The 18068-nt window shown below is 40.4% G+C and overlaps 1 protein-coding gene across 1 annotated transcript; it reads right to left on the bottom strand.

Annotated features, from left to right (window-relative positions):
- Positions 1–3526: 3526 nt before the first annotated feature.
- On the bottom strand, positions 3527–13822 carry LOC106560484 (uncharacterized). Its single transcript, XM_082965343.1, has 3 exons — positions 13581–13822; positions 6884–7321; positions 3527–5591 (listed from the first exon to the last, which is right to left on the bottom strand). The coding sequence occupies exons 1-3, from the start codon at positions 13744–13746 to the stop codon at positions 4594–4596; spliced, it is 1602 nt and encodes a 533-aa protein (XP_082821469.1). The 5' UTR covers positions 13747–13822; the 3' UTR covers positions 3527–4593.
- Positions 13823–18068: the final 4246 nt, after the last annotated feature.

Here is an 18068-nt window from a genome sequence, read left to right as displayed (position 1 = left end):
TGAAGGAGCAGGCTGGTGATTGTGACCCTGTTACTTTCTGAGGAAAGTTGGTGCCTGCAGGTGATGTCCCTGGTGGTGCCTCCTGTTCTCAAGAAACTGCCACTATACATCTTGACCAGTCCAGTGTATTTCAGTCCAGTATAGTTCAGTCCAGTGTAGTTCAGTGTAGTCCAGTCCAGTTCAGTCCAGTATAGTTCAGTCCAGTATAGTCCAGTTCCGTCCAGTAGAGTTAAGTATAGTCCAGTATAGTCCAGTACAGAATAGTCCAGTCCAGTATAGTCCAGTCCAGTATAGTTCAGTGTAGTCCAGTCCAGTTCAGTCCAGTATAGTTCAGTCCAGTATAGTACAGTCCAGTATAGTCCAGTCCAGTATAGTTCAGTGTAGTCCAGCATAGTTCAGTTCAGTATAGTTCAGTCCAGTATAGTCCAGTATAGTTCAGTGTAGTTCAGTATAGTCCAGTCCAGTATAGTCCAGTCCAGCATAGTTCCGTCCGGTATAGTCCAGTCCAGTATAGTCCAGTATAGTCCAGTATAGTTCAGTGTAGTCCAGTCCAGTATAGTCCAGTATAGTTCAGTCCAGTATTGTTTAGTCCAGTATAGTTTAGTCCAGTCTGGTCCAGGAGAGTTCAGTCCAGTATAGTCCAGTCCAGTATAGTTTAGTTCAGTCCAGTATAGTCCAGTATAGTCCAGTCCAGTTTAGTTCAGTCAAGAATAGTTCAGTTCAGTATAGTCCAGTCCAGTTTAGTTCAGTCCAGTATAGTCCAGTATAGTTCAGTCCAGTATAGTTCAGTCCAGTATAGTCCAGTCCAGTATAGTTTAGTCCAGTCCGGTCCAGTATAGTTCAGTCCAGTACAGTTCGGTCCAGTATAGATTAGTTCAATCCAGTATTGTCCAGTCCAGTCCAGTATAGTCCATTCCAGTATAGTTCAGTCCAATTCAGTCAAGTATAGTTTAGTTCAGTAAAGTATAGTTTAGTTCAGTATAGTTCAGTATAGTTCAGTCCAGTATAGTTCAGCATAGTCCAGTCCAGTATAGTTCAGTCCAGTCCGGTCCAGTATAGTCCGGTCCAGTATAGTTCAGTATAGTTTAGTCCAGTATAGTTTAGTTCCGTCCAGTATAGTCCATTCCAGTATAGTTTAGTCCAGTATAGTCCAGTCCAGTATAGTCCAGTCCAGTATAGTCCAGTCCAGTATAGTTCAGTTTAGTCCAGTCCAGTATAGTTCAGTTCAGTTTAGTTCAGTATAGTCCAGTATAGTTCAGTCCAGTATAGTTCAGTGTAGTCCAGTCCAGTATAGTTCAGTCCAGTATAGTTCAGTGTAGTTCAGTCCAGTATAGTTCAGTCCAGTATACTTCAGTGTAGTCCAGTCCAGTATAGTCCAGTCCAGTATAGTTCAGTTCAGTTTAGTTCAGTATAGTCCAGTATAGTTCAGTCCAGTATAGTCCAGTCCAGTATAGTTCAGTTCAGTATAGTTCAGTTCAGTATAGTTCAGTATAGTTCAGTATAGTTCAGTTCAGTATAGTTCAGTCCAGTACAGTTTAGTTCAGTATAGTCCAGTCCAGTATAGTTCAGTCCAGTATAGTTCAGTATAGTTCAGTATAGTCCAGTCCAGTATAGTCCAGTCCAGATGTGTCCAGTATAGTTCAGTCCAGTATAGTTCAGTCCAGTATAGTCCAGTCCAGTATAGTTTAGTCCAGTCTGGTCCAGTAGAGTTTAGTCCAGTATAGTTCAGTCCAGTATAGTCCAGTATAGTTCAGTCTAGTATAGTCCTGTCCAGTAGAGTTCAGTTTATTCCAGTATAGTCCAGTCCAGTTTCGTTCAATCCAGTATAGTCCAGTATAGTTCTGTCTAGTATAGTCCTGTCCAGTAGAGTTCAGTTTATTCCAGTATAGTCTAGTATAGTCCAGTCCAGTATAGTTCAGTCCAGTATAGTTCAGTATAGTCCAGTATAGTTCAGTCATGTCCGGTCCAGTATAGTTCAGTATAGTCCAGTATAGTCCAGTATAGTCCAGTCCAATATAGTTCAGTCCAGTATAGTTCAGTATAGTCCAGTCCAGTATAGTTCAGTATAGTTCAGTCCAGTACAGTTTAGTCCAGTATAGTCCAGTCCAGTATAGTCCACTATAGTCCAGTCCAGTCTAGTATAGTTTATTTTAGTATAGTTTAGTCCAGTATAGTCCAGTTTAGTCCAGTATAGTTTAGTCCAGTATAGGTTAATCCAGTCCAGTATAGTTCAGTTCAGTATAGTTTAGTTCAGTCTAGTATAGTTTAGTTTTGTCCAGTATAGTCCAGTCCAGTATAGTCCAGTATAGTTTAGTTTAGTCCAGTATAGTCCAAGCCAGTATAGTTCAGTATAGTCCAGTCCAGAAAAGTTTAGTTCAGTATAGTCCACTATAGTCCAGTCTAGTATAGTTTATTTTAGTCCAGTATAGTCCAGTATAGTTTAGTCCAGTATAGTTCAGTATAGTCCAGTATAGTCCAGTATAGTTTATTTTAGTCCAGTATAGTTCAGTCCAGTATAGTTCAGTTCAGTGTAGTTCAGTCCAGTATAGTCCAGTATAGTTTATTTTAGTCCAGTCCAGTATAGTTTAGTTCAGTCTAGTATAGTTTAGTTTTGTCCAGTATAGTTCAGTATAGTCCAGTATAGTCCAGTATAGTTCAGTATAGTCCAGAAAAGTTTAGTTCAGTAGAGTTTAATTCAGTCCAGTATAGTCCAGTCCAGTATAGTCCAGTCCAGTATAGTCCAGTCCAGTTTAGTTCAGTCCAGTATAGTTTAGTCCAGTCCAGTATAGCTTAGTCCAGTATAGTCCAGTATAGTCCAGTCCAGTATAGTCCAGTCAGTATAGTCCAGTCCAGTATAGTTTAGTCCAGTATAGTCCAGTCCAGTATAGTCCAGTTCAGTCCAGTATAGTTTAGTCCAGTATAGATGCTCGACGTGCGCGAGCAGTGTGGGTGCAACGATTGAATAACTTGTTGATGTGATGTAGCTAATTCGTTAGCTAAGCTAGCCACTGTAGCTAGTCAGTAACTCCTCCAGTATGTGTTGATGTGATGTAGCTAGTTTGTTAGCTAAGCTAGCCACTGTAGCTAGTCAGTAACTCCTCCAGTATGTGTTGATGTGATGTAGCTAGTTCGTTAGCTAAGCTAGCCACTGTAGCTAGTCAGTATCTCCTCCAGTATGTGTTGATGTGATGTAGCTAGTTCGTTAGCTAAGCTAGCCACTGTAGCTAGTCAGTAACTCCTCCAGTATGTGTTGATGTGATGTAGCTAGTTCGTTAGCTAAGCTAGCCACTGTAGCTAGTCAGTAACTCCACCAGTATGTGTTGATGTGATGTAGCTAGTTTGTTAGCTAAGCTAGCCACTGTAGCTAGTCAGTAACTCCTCCAGTATGTGTTGATGTGATGTAGCTAGTTCGTTAGCTAGGCTAGCCACTGTAGCTAGTCAGTAACTCCTCCAGTATGTGTTGATGTGATGTAGCTAGTTCGTTAGCTAAGCTAGCCACTGTAGCTAGTCAGTAACTCCTCCAGTATGTGTTGACATCATTTCACAGGATTTATTTTTAAACAAAAGCTGTAGAGATCAGTAATAAATACCACTTCTGTAGCCAAATATCATATTCATCTCTTTGGGGGGGGGTTAAGCATTACATGACCTGGTATAATGGTGCGTTGATCAGTTATACAGTTAATAAGTTATTTTTGTGTTTTGATGAGATGTTGGCTTGTAATGCAGAGTTGACTTGTAAAGCTCCTCTGTGGCTGCAGAAGCCTAGTTGTGGGTAGACTGTTACTATACTACACAGTACAGTACACTGCACATCCTTATGTAGTGGTCCTACACCCCCATCTAGTGGTCGCTTGGTGCTATTACTGCACTGGTACTGTAAGTTGAGCAATAGTTCAGAACGAGGAAGCAGGTCAACACAAGGTTAATTAGGGAAATGTTAAATATTTACATTTTAGTCATTTAGCAGACACTCTTATCCAGAGCGACTTACAGTAGTGAATGCATACATTTCATTTCATGCATTTGTTTTTGTACTGGCCCCCGTGGGAATCGAACCCACAACCCTGGCGTTGCACACACCATGCTCTACCAACTGAGCCACAGGGAAGGCCGTTATGCATTTGCCACATCCATTTAAAAAAAAAAACTTTATAATGAATTATACACGGAGTGGACAAAACATTAAGAACACCTTCCTAATATTGAGTTGAATCCCTTTATGCCCTCAGAACAGCCTCAATTCGTCTGGACATGGACTCTACAAGGTGCTGAAAGCTTTCCACAGGGATGCTGGCCCATGTTGACTCTAATGCTTCCCACAGTTGTGGCAAGTTGGCTGGATGTCCTTTGGTATACTCAGTGTAGACTACACACAAATACAGCCTTCACCTTGTAGAGTCCATTCTTACATAAAAAAAATAGTATTTATCCCTTAAACTATTTTCACCAGGATGAGCGACAAACAATGTTGTAATGTGTCTGAGATATGTTGTATTGTAAATAAATGATTCTAATTCAAAAAATAAAAATACGAAAATGCTAAGATTGTTTTACTCCATGGTTTGTAAGCAATGTAATTAAGAACACACTTTATGCTATAGCCTCAAAACATGGTAAAACTATCCCATTCTGACTGAAGCTTTTCCCACAGTCACCAAAGCTAAAAGGTTTCTCACCTGTGTGAATCAGTTTATGAACAGTAAGGGATCCCTTCTGACTGAAGCTTTTCCCACAGTCACCACAGCTATATAGTTTCTCTCCTGTGTGAATCAGTAAATGTTCAGTTAGGCTCATCTTCAGATTGAAGCTTTTCCCACAGTCACCACAGCTAAAAGGTTTCTCTCCTTTGTGAATCCTCATGTGCCTGGGGAGACCACCTTTGTGTTTGAAGGTCTTGCTACAAACAGGGCAGATATAGGGTTTCCCACCGTGACAGAGTCGGACATGGGCCTTCAGTTTACAGGTGGAATTGTAGCGTTTCTTGCAGAATCTACATTCACTGGGTCTCTTCTTGGTGAGAGTCACATGTCTCTGCAGATCAGCTTTCAGAGCAAATGTTTCACCACAGTCACGGCAGTGGTGAGTTTTTCTAGATGTGGTGCTGGGTTTGGAACAGTGTTTCTCCAATGGTGGGCTGGGATCCAATGGTGGACTGCTGTCAAGTCCTACTGTGTCACTGCTTACAGCTGAGCTGTGGCTGGAGGCATTGTTTTGATTATCTGGAGGGTCACAGGGAATGTAGAGACCCTTAATGTGGGTCACAGTGGCAAAAGGTTTCAGATCCACTGGTTTAGAGTCACTCTCTCTGTTCTCCACAGTCCGGGTTTGGGGAAGAGTCAAGGACCAAAGTGGGTCCTCCTGATCACATTCACTTTTCACACAGGAAGGAGTGAATATGGAGTCTTTCGTATCAAAGAGCCCTTGAAGCTGCTCTTCCTCCTGACTGGTCCTGACTTCCTCCTGTTCCTCTTTAATCTGTGTGGGCTCTGGGTCCTCCTGCCCCAGACTGGGGCTCCACTCCTGCTCACAATGCTGCTGCTCAGGGGGAACTTCCTCTTCAGAGAGAGAAAGAGAGAACTGCAGGGAGTCTGGAGGGAAGGAGAGGAAGAACAGATGTTATTTATATACTACAGAATTAAATAGAACACTTGAATCACAAATGTGAATTATAGATCTCAATGATTTTTTAATTGAAAACGTCTTTATTGGCATTGATCCAAAATAACAACAGGAGCTAAAATAATGTGCAATACAGATAAAAAATAGTTTCACTGCTCCCAAACTTGATATTTTAATAAAGCTTGTACACGTCCTAATAATTTGAGAGATTTCTCAGAAAATTAGATGTTTTGATCACCGTCTGCTTACTTCTATTATGACCTCACGGCGTTTAAGATGAGCAGAGTCAGGGGTCTACAGGACTGAAGCCGTACTCTGCCTACTGCCATCATCAATATAATATTGAATTACTAGTGTGAACGTAAACGTACTCACAGTCTCTAATGAAATGCATTGGAGTCAGAAAGGCTGTGCTATATAAGCTATTTCAATCATCTTTTCCTGACAGATAACTTTTTAATTATGCCCGGTGAATCTTAGCTATATTATAAACTGTTCTTTAAAAATGGATGCAATGGAGATCCCTGTTTCCGGAAACAGTTTATTAACTAAGTAGAACCGTAGCTAGCTAGGTATTACCGTAAATTTCGGACTATAAGCCGCAACTTTTTTCCCACGCTTTGAACCTCGCGGCTTAAACAATGACGCGGCTAATATATGGATTTTTCCCGCTTTCAAAAAAAATTCTCAAAAAAACCCCCACATTCTGTGACGTGCTCAGTTTTTTGGCGGCATGAAGCTTTCATTAGACCAATGAAATTGCCGAACGGGTTAAGGTCAAAGAACTTTTTTTGTTTACTGTTTAGATTAAATTGAGCGCTCTCAAATTTCCCATCATTCTGATTACGGTAGTCATTTTGTCACCCTCATCATGTCAAAGACACAGAGAAATGCATATGATGCAGCTTTCAAGTTGAAGGCGATTGATCTGGCTGTTGGAAAAGGAAATAGAGCTGCTGCACGGGAGCTTGGTCTTAATGAGTCGATGATAAGACGTTGGAAACAGCAGCGTGAGGAATTGACTCAGTGCAAAAAGACAACTAAAGCTTACTGCTAATTTTTTATTTTTTGTTACAAGCCGTGTTTCGTTAAAGCCTGTGTAAAGTTAATTTGTTTCAATGTACTGGTAGGCACCTGCGGCTTATAGACATGTGCGGCTTATTTATATTCCAAATAATATATATTTTTTAAATTCAGTGGGTGCGGCTTATATTCAGGTGGGCTTAATAGTCCGGAAATTACGGTAGATCTACGTACAAACCTATTCTATATAGTTTTATCTCTGGTGTCCTCCCCAGCAGTCTCCGTAGCAGATCATTCTCTTCCTGGTACTCTGCTACAGTTTCCTCAACCGCACCAAGAATCTCCACAGCAGCAGATTCCGTTAAACATTCATTTAACAACACACGAAACAACTGTAGTTTAGACGTTTTCAGTGGACTGAGAGTTGGGTGTTCAGCTAGTATGGCTTCTTGATGTGGGTCCATCTGATCACATTCACTTTTCACACAGGAAGGAGTGAATGTGGAGTCTTTGGTATCAAAGAACCCTTGAAGCTGCTCTTCCTGCTGACTGGTCCTGACTTCCTCTTGTTCCTCTTTCATCTTTCTGGTCTCTGGGTCCTTCTGTCCCAGAATGGGGCTCCACTCCTGCTGCTCAGGGGGAACCTCCTCTTCAGAGACAGAGAGCTGCAGGGAGTCTGGAGGGAAGGAGAGGAATAGCAGAGGTTTACACTCCCCTATGTATTTATTTAGACAGTGAAACTAACATTTACAAATGTGGCTCTATACTCCAGAATTTGGGATTTGAGATCAAATGTTTTATATGTAGTGATAATACAGAATGTCACCTTTTATTTGAGGGAATTTTCATAAGATCTGTTTTACCATTTAGAAATCAAAGCACTTTATGTATCTAGTCCCCCAACGTGAAGAAGTCAAAAGCGTTTGGATAAATTAACTTAGTGTATTACAGTAGTCAGAAGTGTAGTATTTGATCCCATATTCCTTACACACATTAAGCTTGTGAAACCACATACTTGTTGAATACATTAGCAGGGGTGGGTATAACTTGGGGAACGTTCCAACAGGAATCTGTTCCCAAAACTACGTAAATAACAAGGATGTCAACAAACAATGCATACAACGTAGCCTGATCAATTCACCACCTAGCTAACTAGCTGCCCAATAGGCATCAACTCACCACCCAGCTAACTAGCTGCCCAATAGGCATCAACTCACCACCTAGCTAACTAGCTGCCGAATAGGCATCAACTCACCACCTAGCTAACTAGCTGCCCAATAGACATCAACTCACCACGTTGCTTATTCTTTTTATTCTTTTTTCCTCTTAGAGTTTAACCATTTATGTTCTTTAATACAAGGCCGACATACAAGTTCCTTACTTTTTTCCCCTTCTACTTGCCTCTTCCATTTTTGTGGTAATGCTGCAATTAATTGGTTGTAATTTTGGGTAGAGCAGACATTTCAATATGTCTGTGTTAGCTGCATGTGTGACATAACTCCACCAGTCCTATTTATAATATCATTCACTAAAATTATACCTGTTCTAAACATTTCTTTGAAAAATACATTTTTTTTAATCAGTTAGTATATTTGAATTTAACCACAATATTTGTTGTATTATTTGTTCTGTCTTTTCAGGTGGATTAAACTGAAATTGAAACCAACTTTCTAAGGCTTGTTTAAAAAATAAAGATATTTTGGAGATTATTTTCTTTTCAAACAACCGAAAGTGGGCAGGTGTAATCTGAATAAAGGGGAAAAAGACCATTCTTGAACATAGGATGAGACATTGCAACCAATTTACTAGAGAACCTGTTTGGATTTAAGTATAACTTTTGTATGACTGATGCCTTTAGTGAGAGGTCTAATGCTTCAATATTTAATCATTTCTGCCCTCCGAATTCATATATTCATTATACAAATAGGCCCTTTTAATTTTGTCTGGCTTGCCGTTCCAAATGAATATTTTTTGTTCTTATAATTTAAAAACATGTCACTAGGTGTAGGCAAAACCATAAGCAAATAGGTAAACTGTGATATGACTAAAGAGTTAATCAGGGTGATTTTTCCACATATAGACAGGTATTTTCCTTTCCATCGTAGCAAGATCTTATCTATTTTTGCTAACTTTCTATAAAAATGTATTGGAGTGAGATCATTTCTTTTTTTTGGGATTTGTATACCAAGTATGTCCACATCTCCGTCAGACCATTTAATTGGTAATGTAACATGGTAATGTATAATTAGCATTTTTTAGTGATCCAATATAATATAGTACACTTATCATAATTTGGTTTTAATCTAGAGAGGATAGCAAAAGTATCTAGATCCTTTATGAGGCTGTGGATGGATTCTAATTGTGGTTTTAAAAGAAAACATGAATCATCAGCGTACAATGACAGCTTAGTTTTTAAGCCACAGGTTTCTAATCCCTTAATAGTATTGTTTGATCTAATCTTAACAGCTAACATTTCGATGGCAATAATAAATAAATATGCCGACAGAGGACAACCTTGTTTTACTCCTCTAGATAGTTTAAAACTTTTTGAGATGTAGCCATTATTTACTATTTTACACCTAGGGTTACTATACATAACCTTAACCCATGTTATAAGATTCCCCAAAATTGAAATATTCTAGGCATTTATATATTAACTCCAGTCGTACTTTATCAAAAGCCTTTTCAAAATCAGATATGAAAACCAGGCCTGGTGTCCCCGATATTTCATAGTGTTCTATTGCTTCCATTACTTGTTGTATATTATCTCCAATGTATCGCCCATGTAAAAAACCTGTCTGATTAGGATGAATAATATCTGACAATACTTTTTTAATTCCATGCGCCAAGCATTTTGCTAGGATTTTTGCATCACAACACTGAAGTGTAAGAGGTCTCCAATTTTTTTAATGGACTGGATCTTTATATATACCACTTGGATCCTGTTTCAGTAATAATGAAATCAGACCTTCTTGTTGTGTGTCTGATAATCTACCGTTTATATAGGAGTGGTTAAAACATGCTAATAATGGTCCTCTGATTATATCAAAAAAAGTTTCGTATACTTCCACTGGTATGCCATCCAGCCCTGGAGTTTTCCCAGCCTTAAAGGCCCCAATTGCATCAAGTAGTTCCTCCTCTGTAATTTGGCCTTCAAATGAGTCTTTCTGTACAGATGTTAATTTTACATTATTATTAGGAAAAAAATCCATACAATTTGTTTCAGTTTAGTGGAGATGGAGACTAAAACGAAAACATATTCTTAAAAAGTACTTTACTTCCTCTTTCAAAATATAATTTGGTGAATCATGCGCGACTCCATTTGTAACAAGTTTTAATACATTTTTTTTGGAAGCATTTCTATATTGAAGATTGAAAAATAATTTGGTGCATTTTTCCCCATATTCCATCCAGTTCGCTTTATTTTTATAATATATAACACTGGATCTTTCTTGAATAAGTTCCTTCATTTATTTTTATTTTTCCTCTAACTTATTCTGTGCCTCTATGGAACCGTTTTTATTGCTATCTAACTGTACCGTTAGTCCTTCAATTTCCTTTGTTAATATGGGCTCTTATGATCTAAATTGCTTTTGTTTTATAGATGAGTACTGAATTGCATGGCCTCTAAAGGCACATTTAAAAGTGTCCCATCCAATAAGTGGATCTGCTGTACCTATGTTATGTCTGAAAAAGTCAGTTATAAATTCTTCTGTCCTAGTTCTAAACAATTTATCATCTAGTAAGCTTTGATTAACTTTCCAATACCCTCGCCCACATGGAAATTCTGTAAGAGTAATATATATGCCAATTATGTGATGATCCGACCGCATTCTGTCCCCTAGCAACACTTTTTAAACTTTTTGTGCCAGAGAGAATGGCATAATAATTAGGCAAAGACTCAGCATCTGCAAAAGGTTCGTACGGTTTGTTCAGAGAACGTTCTGCCCAACATTAACAAAGAAGTTCATTTTATCCTCTCTCTCCGTTTACGCACACACCTCCACACATACAGTAGGTGAATAGTATCTCTCCCCTGACTTCCCACCACTGTTAATCACTATCCAGCGCTGCCTGTTCCTTTCCCCCGAGATTAGGAGAACCTTGAAGGCTACTCCCGGTCTCTTCACCCACACACATGTCCACAGTTCCCTTAGGCCCACTAATCACACACGCACACATTTCTCTCCCTTCCGGGTCTCTACTAGACCTTATGGGACTAACGTTCAGTACTTTAATTATTCATTATCCATGCTACATAACTACTAATTAATAATGGATTATTGATTCATTTAACCTTTATGAGATAATTCTCTTATCAACGTGGTGAGTGAAAAATGCAACAAAATTGCTCACTCCCTACCTGGTATCTTACTCTGCCACTATACAATGTTGTATGTGTTGTTTTCGGAACAGATTCCTGTTGGAACGTTCCACAAATTATACCCACCCCATTTGCAGTTTGTTTTGGCTGTGTTGTGGGTTTTGCCCAATAGGAACTGAATGGTGAATAATGTATTGTGTAAGTTTGGAGTCCCTTTTATTGTAAATACAATGGAATCTGTTTCTGGATAATTATGAATGAATCTTCAATGACGACAAGTGAGAAAGTTAAACGAATGATCATCACATGAACAAGGCTGGCTATGCTTTCCACCCCGGTCAACAGCATTGCACCCCCCACAGCAACTTGCTCAAGCCTCCCCCATTTCTCCTTCACCCAAATAGCTGATGTTCTGAAAGAGTTGCAAAATCTGGACCCCTACAAATCAGCTGGGCTAGACAATCTGGACCCTCTCTTTCTAAAATTATCCGCCACAATTGTTGCAACCCCTATTACCAGTCTGTTCAACCTCTCTTTCGTATCGCCGGAGATTCCTAAAGATTGGAAAGCTGCTGCGTTCATCTAGACCCAAACTGTTACAGACCTATATCTATCCTACCCTGCCTTTCTAAGGTCTTCGAAAGCCAAGTTAACAAACAGATCACCGACCATTTCCAATCCCACCGTACCTTCTCCGCCATGCAATCTGGTTTCAGAGCTGGTCATGGGTGCACCTCAGCCATGCTCAAGGTCCTAAACGATATCATAACCGCCATCGATAAGAGACAATACTGTGCAGCTTTATTCATAGACCTGGCCAAGGCTTTCGACTCTGTCAATCACCGTATTCTTATCGGCAGACTCAACAGCCTTGGTTTCTCAAACGACTGCCTGGCCTGGTTCATCAACTACTTCTCTGACAGAGTTCAGTGTGTCAAATCGGAGGGCCTGTTGTCTGGACCTCTGGCAGTCTCTATGGGGGTGCCACAGGGTTCAATTCTTGGGCCGACTCTTTTCTATGTATACATCAATGATGTCGCTCTTGATGCTGGTGATTCCCTGATCCACCTCTACGCAGACGACACCATTCTGTATACTTCTGGCCCTTCTTTGGACACTGTGTTAACTAACCTCCAGACGAGCTTCAATGCCATCAACTGCTCTAAACGCAAGTAAAACTAAATGCATGCTCTTCAACCGATCGCTGCCAGCACCTGCCCGCCCATCCAGCATAACTACTCTGGATGGTTCTGACTTAGAATCTGTGAACAATTACAAATACCTCGGTGTCTGGGTAGACTGTAAACTCTCCTTCCAGACTCACATTAAGCATCTCCAATCCAAAATTAAATCTAGAATCGGCTTCCTATATCGCAACAAAGCTTCCTTCACTCATGCTGCCAAACATATCCTCATAAAACTGACTATCCTGCCGATCCTTGACTTCGGCGATGTAATTTACAAAATAGCATCCAACACTCTACTCAGCAAACTGGATGCAGTCTATCACAGTGCAATCCGTTTTGTCACCAAAGCCCCATATACTACCCACCACTGCGACTTGTACGCCCTCGTTGGCTGGCCTTCGCTTCATATTCGTCGCCAAACCCACTGGCTCCAGGTCATCTATAAGTCTTTGTTAGGTAAAGCCCCGCCTTATCTCAGCTCACTGGTCACCATAGCAGCACCCACCCATAGCACGCGCTCCAGTAGGTACATTTCACTGGTCATCCCCAAAGCCAATTCCTAATTTGGCCGCCTTTCCTTCCAGTTCTCTGCTGCCAATGACTGGAACGAATTGCAAAACATTTTTTTATGAATGTTTTTTTTATATAAAAAATTTATAAAATTTGCTGGAGACTGATATTTCCCTCACTAACTTTAAGCATCAGCTGTCAGAGCAGCTCACAGATCACTGTACATAGCCCATCTGTAAATAGCCCATCCTACTACCTCATCCCCATATTGTTATTTTTTTTCTCCTTTGCACCCCAGTATCTCTACTAGCACATTCATCTTCTGCACATCTATCACTCCAGTGTTTATTGCTAAATTGTAATTGTAATCTTACTGCATTTGCACACACTGTATATAGATGTATTTTTCTATTGTGTTATTGACTGTAAGTTTGTTCATTCCATGTGTAACTCTGTGTTGTTGCTTGTGTCCCACTGCTTTGCACTATCTTGGCCAGGTCAAAGTTGTAAATGAGAACGTATTCTCAACTGGCCTACCTGGTTAAATAAAGGTGAAATAAAAAATAAATAAACATCCATCCCAAAATGCTGACCTCCCCTGTTATTGGGGAGGGGGTGTATGATCTTCATTAGTCATGATTTATTCCTGATTATCCGTAATCATAGTAGCAGCCACATTAATGTAGTAGTGTTCAGAAACATTATATTCTTATTTACAATAAAAAACAATGACTCCAAAAGCACAATACGTTACACTTGAAATGTGTGTCATTTAGCAGACGCTCTTATCTGCAGCAATTACAGGATACATCAGGGTTAAGTGCTTTGCTCAAGTGCACATGGACAGATTTTTAACCTAATGTGGAAATAGTGAAGGGGTCTGAATACTTTCCGAATGCACTGTACATACGTACCTGTTCTACATAGTTGAACCTCTGATGTGATCTCCAGCAGTCTCCGTAGCCGATCATTCTCCTCCTGGTATTTCACTACCGTTTTCTCAACTTCCCCGAAAATCTCCACAGCAGCCGAAGTTAAGCGCTCATTTAAAAACACATGAAACGACTGTTGTTTCGACATTTTAAGTTGACTGGTAACTAGTTAGCTATTCAGCTGCTAGCTTCTTCCACGAGGAAACAACGATGTTCACAAGAAAGAAAAGTCCACTCGCAAGCTCACTTCCGCCTGTATCAGCGGGTGGCAAGACAATACCACAGCGCCTCGATGTGGATGGAGAGTTAACTACAAGGTACAGACCATTTTTTTTAAATGAAACCTTTATTTGACTTGGCAAGTCAATTAAGAACAAATTGTTATTTACAATGACGGCATCCTGGGGAACAATGGGTTAATTGGCTTGTTGAGAATGACAGATTTTAACCTTGTCAGCTCTGGGATTTGATCCAGCAACCTTTTGATTACTGGCCCAACATTCTAACCACGAGGCTACTTGCCACCCAAGACTAGCAGTGATAATAGAAATAGATAACTACATGTGGGGAAAACGTTATAATATGTTATATAACTTATTGTATGAACTGAATTGAAAGACAACTCATTGTAACACAGGCAACTCCTGAAAGCTGCAACGGCTTGGGACTTCATTCTATAGCTGGAGGACTCCTGATATCTCCAGGAGTGAGAAGTATCATTTTTTTGTTGTCTTTACTGTTGTGGTATAGTACTGTCTTTTTGCTAACTAGGGCCATCTACTTTAGGTGCTTCCTGTCTTCCCAGCAGCCTACTTGGTGTGTGAGAGCTGCTGACTGCTCATTATTTGCAGATAGTTGCTGACACATCATCCAGGATCAAGGGGCAGGGAAATTTGTGACTAGTTTTGGTAATCAGTGGCTGTATTGGAGAGGGAGTGGTTTCACCTCTCCAAGGCAATCAGCAATTAGTACAGGGAGGTGTGCTCTCCACCTCTGTGAGGCAATTATCAATTAGTGTTAGTACTTCAGTCTCCCCTGGTTTCTCAGCAGCAGCTGTAAGCAGCAGCGGTCGTGTCAGTGGTGGTTTTGTGGCAAAACTAAGACCGTCACCGAAACAACGACGGTTCTGCCGAGTTATTGTAGGAACTCTCCACACCACTCAATCACTTCATTATCTTACCTAGTTATTTACACATTCCCATTTTGCTCTTTTGTATTTTTTTCAAATGTGTTTAAAAAAAATATTCCTTTCTCCTCAATTCCTGATATCCAATTACGATCTTGTCTCATCGCTGCCGCTCCCCAAAGGGCTCGGGAGATGCGAAGGTGCGAAGGTTGAGTCATGCGTCCTCTGAAACATGACCCGCCAAACCGCGCTTCTTAACACCCACCTGATTAACCCAGAAGCCAGCTGCACCAATGTGTCGGAGGAAACACTGTTCAACTGAAGTCAGCCTGCAGGCGCCCGGCCCGCCTCAAGGAGTCGCTAGAGCGTGATGAGCCAATTAAAGCCCCCCGGCCAAACCCTTTATATTTGAAGGAGCAGGCTGGTGATTGTGACCCTGTTACTTTCTGAGGAAAGTTGGTGCCTGCAGGTTATGTCCCTGGTGGTGCCTCCTGTTCTCAAGAAACTGCCACTATACATCTTGACCAGTCCAGTGTATTTCAGTCCAGTATAGTTCAGTCCAGTATAGTCCAGTTCCGTCCAGTAGAGTTAAGTATAGTCCAGTATAGTCCAGTACAGAATAGTCCAGTCCAGTATAGTTCAGTCCAGTATAGTTGAGTGTAGTTCAGTGTAGTCCAGTCCAGTACAGTCCAGTATAGTTCAGTCCAGTCCAGTATAGTCCAGTCCAGTATAGTCCAGTCCAGTATAGTTCAGTGTAGTCCAGCATAGTTCAGTTCAGTATAGTTCAGTCCAGTAAAGTCCAGTATAGTTCAGTATAGTCCAGTCCAGTCCAGTATAGTTCAGTCCGGTATAGTCCAGTCCAGTATAGTCCAGTATAGTCCAGTCCAGTATAGTTAAGTGTAGTCCAGTATAGTTCAGTTCAGTATAGTTCAGTCCAGTATAGTCCAGTATAGTTCAGTCCAGTATTGTTTAGTCCAGTATAGTTTAGTCCAGTCTGGTCCAGGAGAGTTCAGTCCAGTATAGTCCAGTCCAGTATCGTTTAGTTCAGTCCAGTATAGTTCAGTATAGTCCAGTCCAGAATAGTCCAGTCCAGTATAGTTTAGTTAAGTATAGTCCAGTCCAGTTTAGTTCAGTCCAGTATAGTTCAGTATAGTCCAGTCCAGTATAGTTCAGTCCAGTCCGGTCCAGTATAGTTCAGTCCAGTACAGTTCAGTCCAGTATAGTTTAGTTCAGTCCAGTATTGTCCAGTCCAGTATAGTTCAGTTTAGTCCAGTATAGTCCATTCCAGTATAGTTCAGTCCAGTTCAGTCAAGTATAGTTTAGTTCAGTATAGTTCAGTATAGTTCAGTCCAGTATAGTTCAGCATAGTCCAGTCCAGTATGGTTCAGTCCGGTCCAGTATAGTCCGGTCCAGTATAGTTCAGTATAGTTTAGTCCAGTATAGTTTAGTTCCGTCCAGTATAGTCCAGTCCAGTATAGTTCAGTTCAGTTTAGTTCAGTATAGTCCAGTATAGTCCAGTCCAGTATAGTTCAGTCCAGTATAGTTCAGTATAGTTCAGTGTAGTCCAGTCCAGTATAGTTCAGTCCAGTATAGTTCAGTGTAGTCCAGTCCAGTATAGTTCAGTCCAGTATACTTCAGTGTAGTCCAGTCCAGTATAGTTCAGTCCAGTATAGTTCAGTAAAGTCCAGTATAGTTCAGTCCAGTTCAGTCCAGTATAGTCCAGTCCAGTATAGTTCAGTTCAGTATAGTCGAGTATAGTTCAGTTCAGTATAGTCCAGTATAGTTCAGTCCAGTACAGTTTAGTTCAGTATAGTCCAGTCCAGTATAGTTTAGTCCAGTATAGTTCAGTATAGTTCAGTATAGTCCAGTCCAGTATAGTCCAGTTCAGTATAGTCCAGTCCAGTATAGTTCAGTATAGCCCAGTCCAGTATAGTCCAGTCCAGTTGTGTCCAGTATAGTTCAGTCCAGTATAGTTCAGTCCAGTATAGTTCAGTCCAGTATAGTCCAGTATAGTCCAGTCCAGTTTAGTTCAATCCAGTATAGTCCAGTATAGTTTAGTCCAGTCCTGTCCAGTAGAGTTCAGTTTATTCCAGTATAGTCTAGTATAGTCCAGTCCAGTATAGTTCAGTCCAGTATAGTTCAGTATAGTCCAGTATAGTTCAGTCCAGTCCGGTCCAGTATAGTTCAGTATAGTCCAGTCCAGTATAGTTCAGTATAGTCCAGTCCAGTATAGTTCAGTATAGTCCAGTGCAGTATAGTTCAGTATAGTTCAGTCCAGTATAGTCCAGTCCAGTATAGTTCAGTCCAGTCCAGTATAGTTTAGTTCAGTCCAGTACAGTTTAGTCCAGTATAGTCCAGTCCAGTATAGTCCACTATAATCCAGTCTAGTATAGTTTATTTTAGTCCAGTATAGTCCAGTATAGTTTAGTCCAGTATAGTCCAGTATAGTCCAGTTTAGTCCAGTATAGTTTAGTCCAGTATAGTTTAGTCCAGTCCAGTATAGTTCAGTCCAGTATAGTTTAGTTCAGTCTAGTATAGTTTAGTTTTGTCCAGTATAGTCCAGTCCAGTATAGTCCAGTCCAGTATGGTCCAGTCCAGTATAGTTTAGTTTAGTCCAGTATAGTCCAGGCCAGTATAGTTCAGTATAGTCCAGTTCAGTCCAGAAAAGTTAATTCAGTATAGTCCACTATAGTCCAGTCTAGTATAGTTTATTTTAGTCCAGTATAGTCCAGTATAGTTTAGTCCAGTATAGTTCAGCATAGTCCAGTATAGTTTATTTTAGTCCAGTATAGTTCAGTCCAGCATAGTTCAGTTCAGTGTAGTTCAGTCCAGTATAGTCCAGTATAGTCCAGTATAGTTTAATCCAGTATAGTTCAGCATAGTCCAGTATAGTTTATTTTAGTCCAGTATAGTCCAGTCCAGTATAGTTTAGTTCAGTCTAGTATAGTTTATTTTAGTCCAGTATAGTCCAGTATAGTTCAGTCCAGTATAGTTCAGTATAGTCCAGTCCAGTATAGTTCAGTATAGTCCAGTCCAGTATAGTTCAGTCCAGAAAAGTTTAGTTCAGTAGAGTTTAATTCAGTCCAGTATAGTCCAGTCCAGTATAGTTTAGTTCAGTCCAGTATAGTTTAGTTTTGTCCAGTATAGTCCAGTCAGTATAGTTTAGTTTAGTCCAGTATAGTCCAGTATAGTTTAGTCCAGTATAGCTTAGTCCAGTATAGTCCAGTCTAGTTTAGTCCAGTATAGCTTAGTCCAGTATAGTCCAGTCCAGTCCAGTATAGTTCAGTCAGTATAGTCCAGTCCAGTATAGTTTAGTCCAGTATAGATGCTTGACGTGCGCGAGC

This window comes from Salmo salar, chromosome 18, assembly GCF_965601325.2.
Source record: "Salmo salar chromosome 18, fSalSal1, whole genome shotgun sequence".
Classification (NCBI taxonomy): Eukaryota; Metazoa; Chordata; class Actinopteri; order Salmoniformes; family Salmonidae; genus Salmo; species Salmo salar.
Note: the sequence above shows the minus strand (reverse complement) of the source record. Positions and strands in the feature narration are given on the sequence as shown.

What these genes read in the sequence shown, in the direction of transcription:
- LOC106560484 (XM_082965343.1), bottom strand. Translation starts at nt 13,746, where the DNA reads ATGTCGAAACAACAGTCGTTTCATGTGTTTTTAAATGAGCGCTTAACT. An exon ending in GGTTCAACTATGTAGAACAG is followed by an intron (nt 7,322 to 13,580) that starts GTACGTATGTAC and finishes CCTTCCCTCCAG; the next exon opens with ACTCCCTGCAGCTCTCTGTC. An exon ending in GATAAAACTATATAGAATAG is followed by an intron (nt 5,592 to 6,883) that starts GTTTGTACGTAG and finishes CCTTCCCTCCAG; the next exon opens with ACTCCCTGCAGTTCTCTCTT.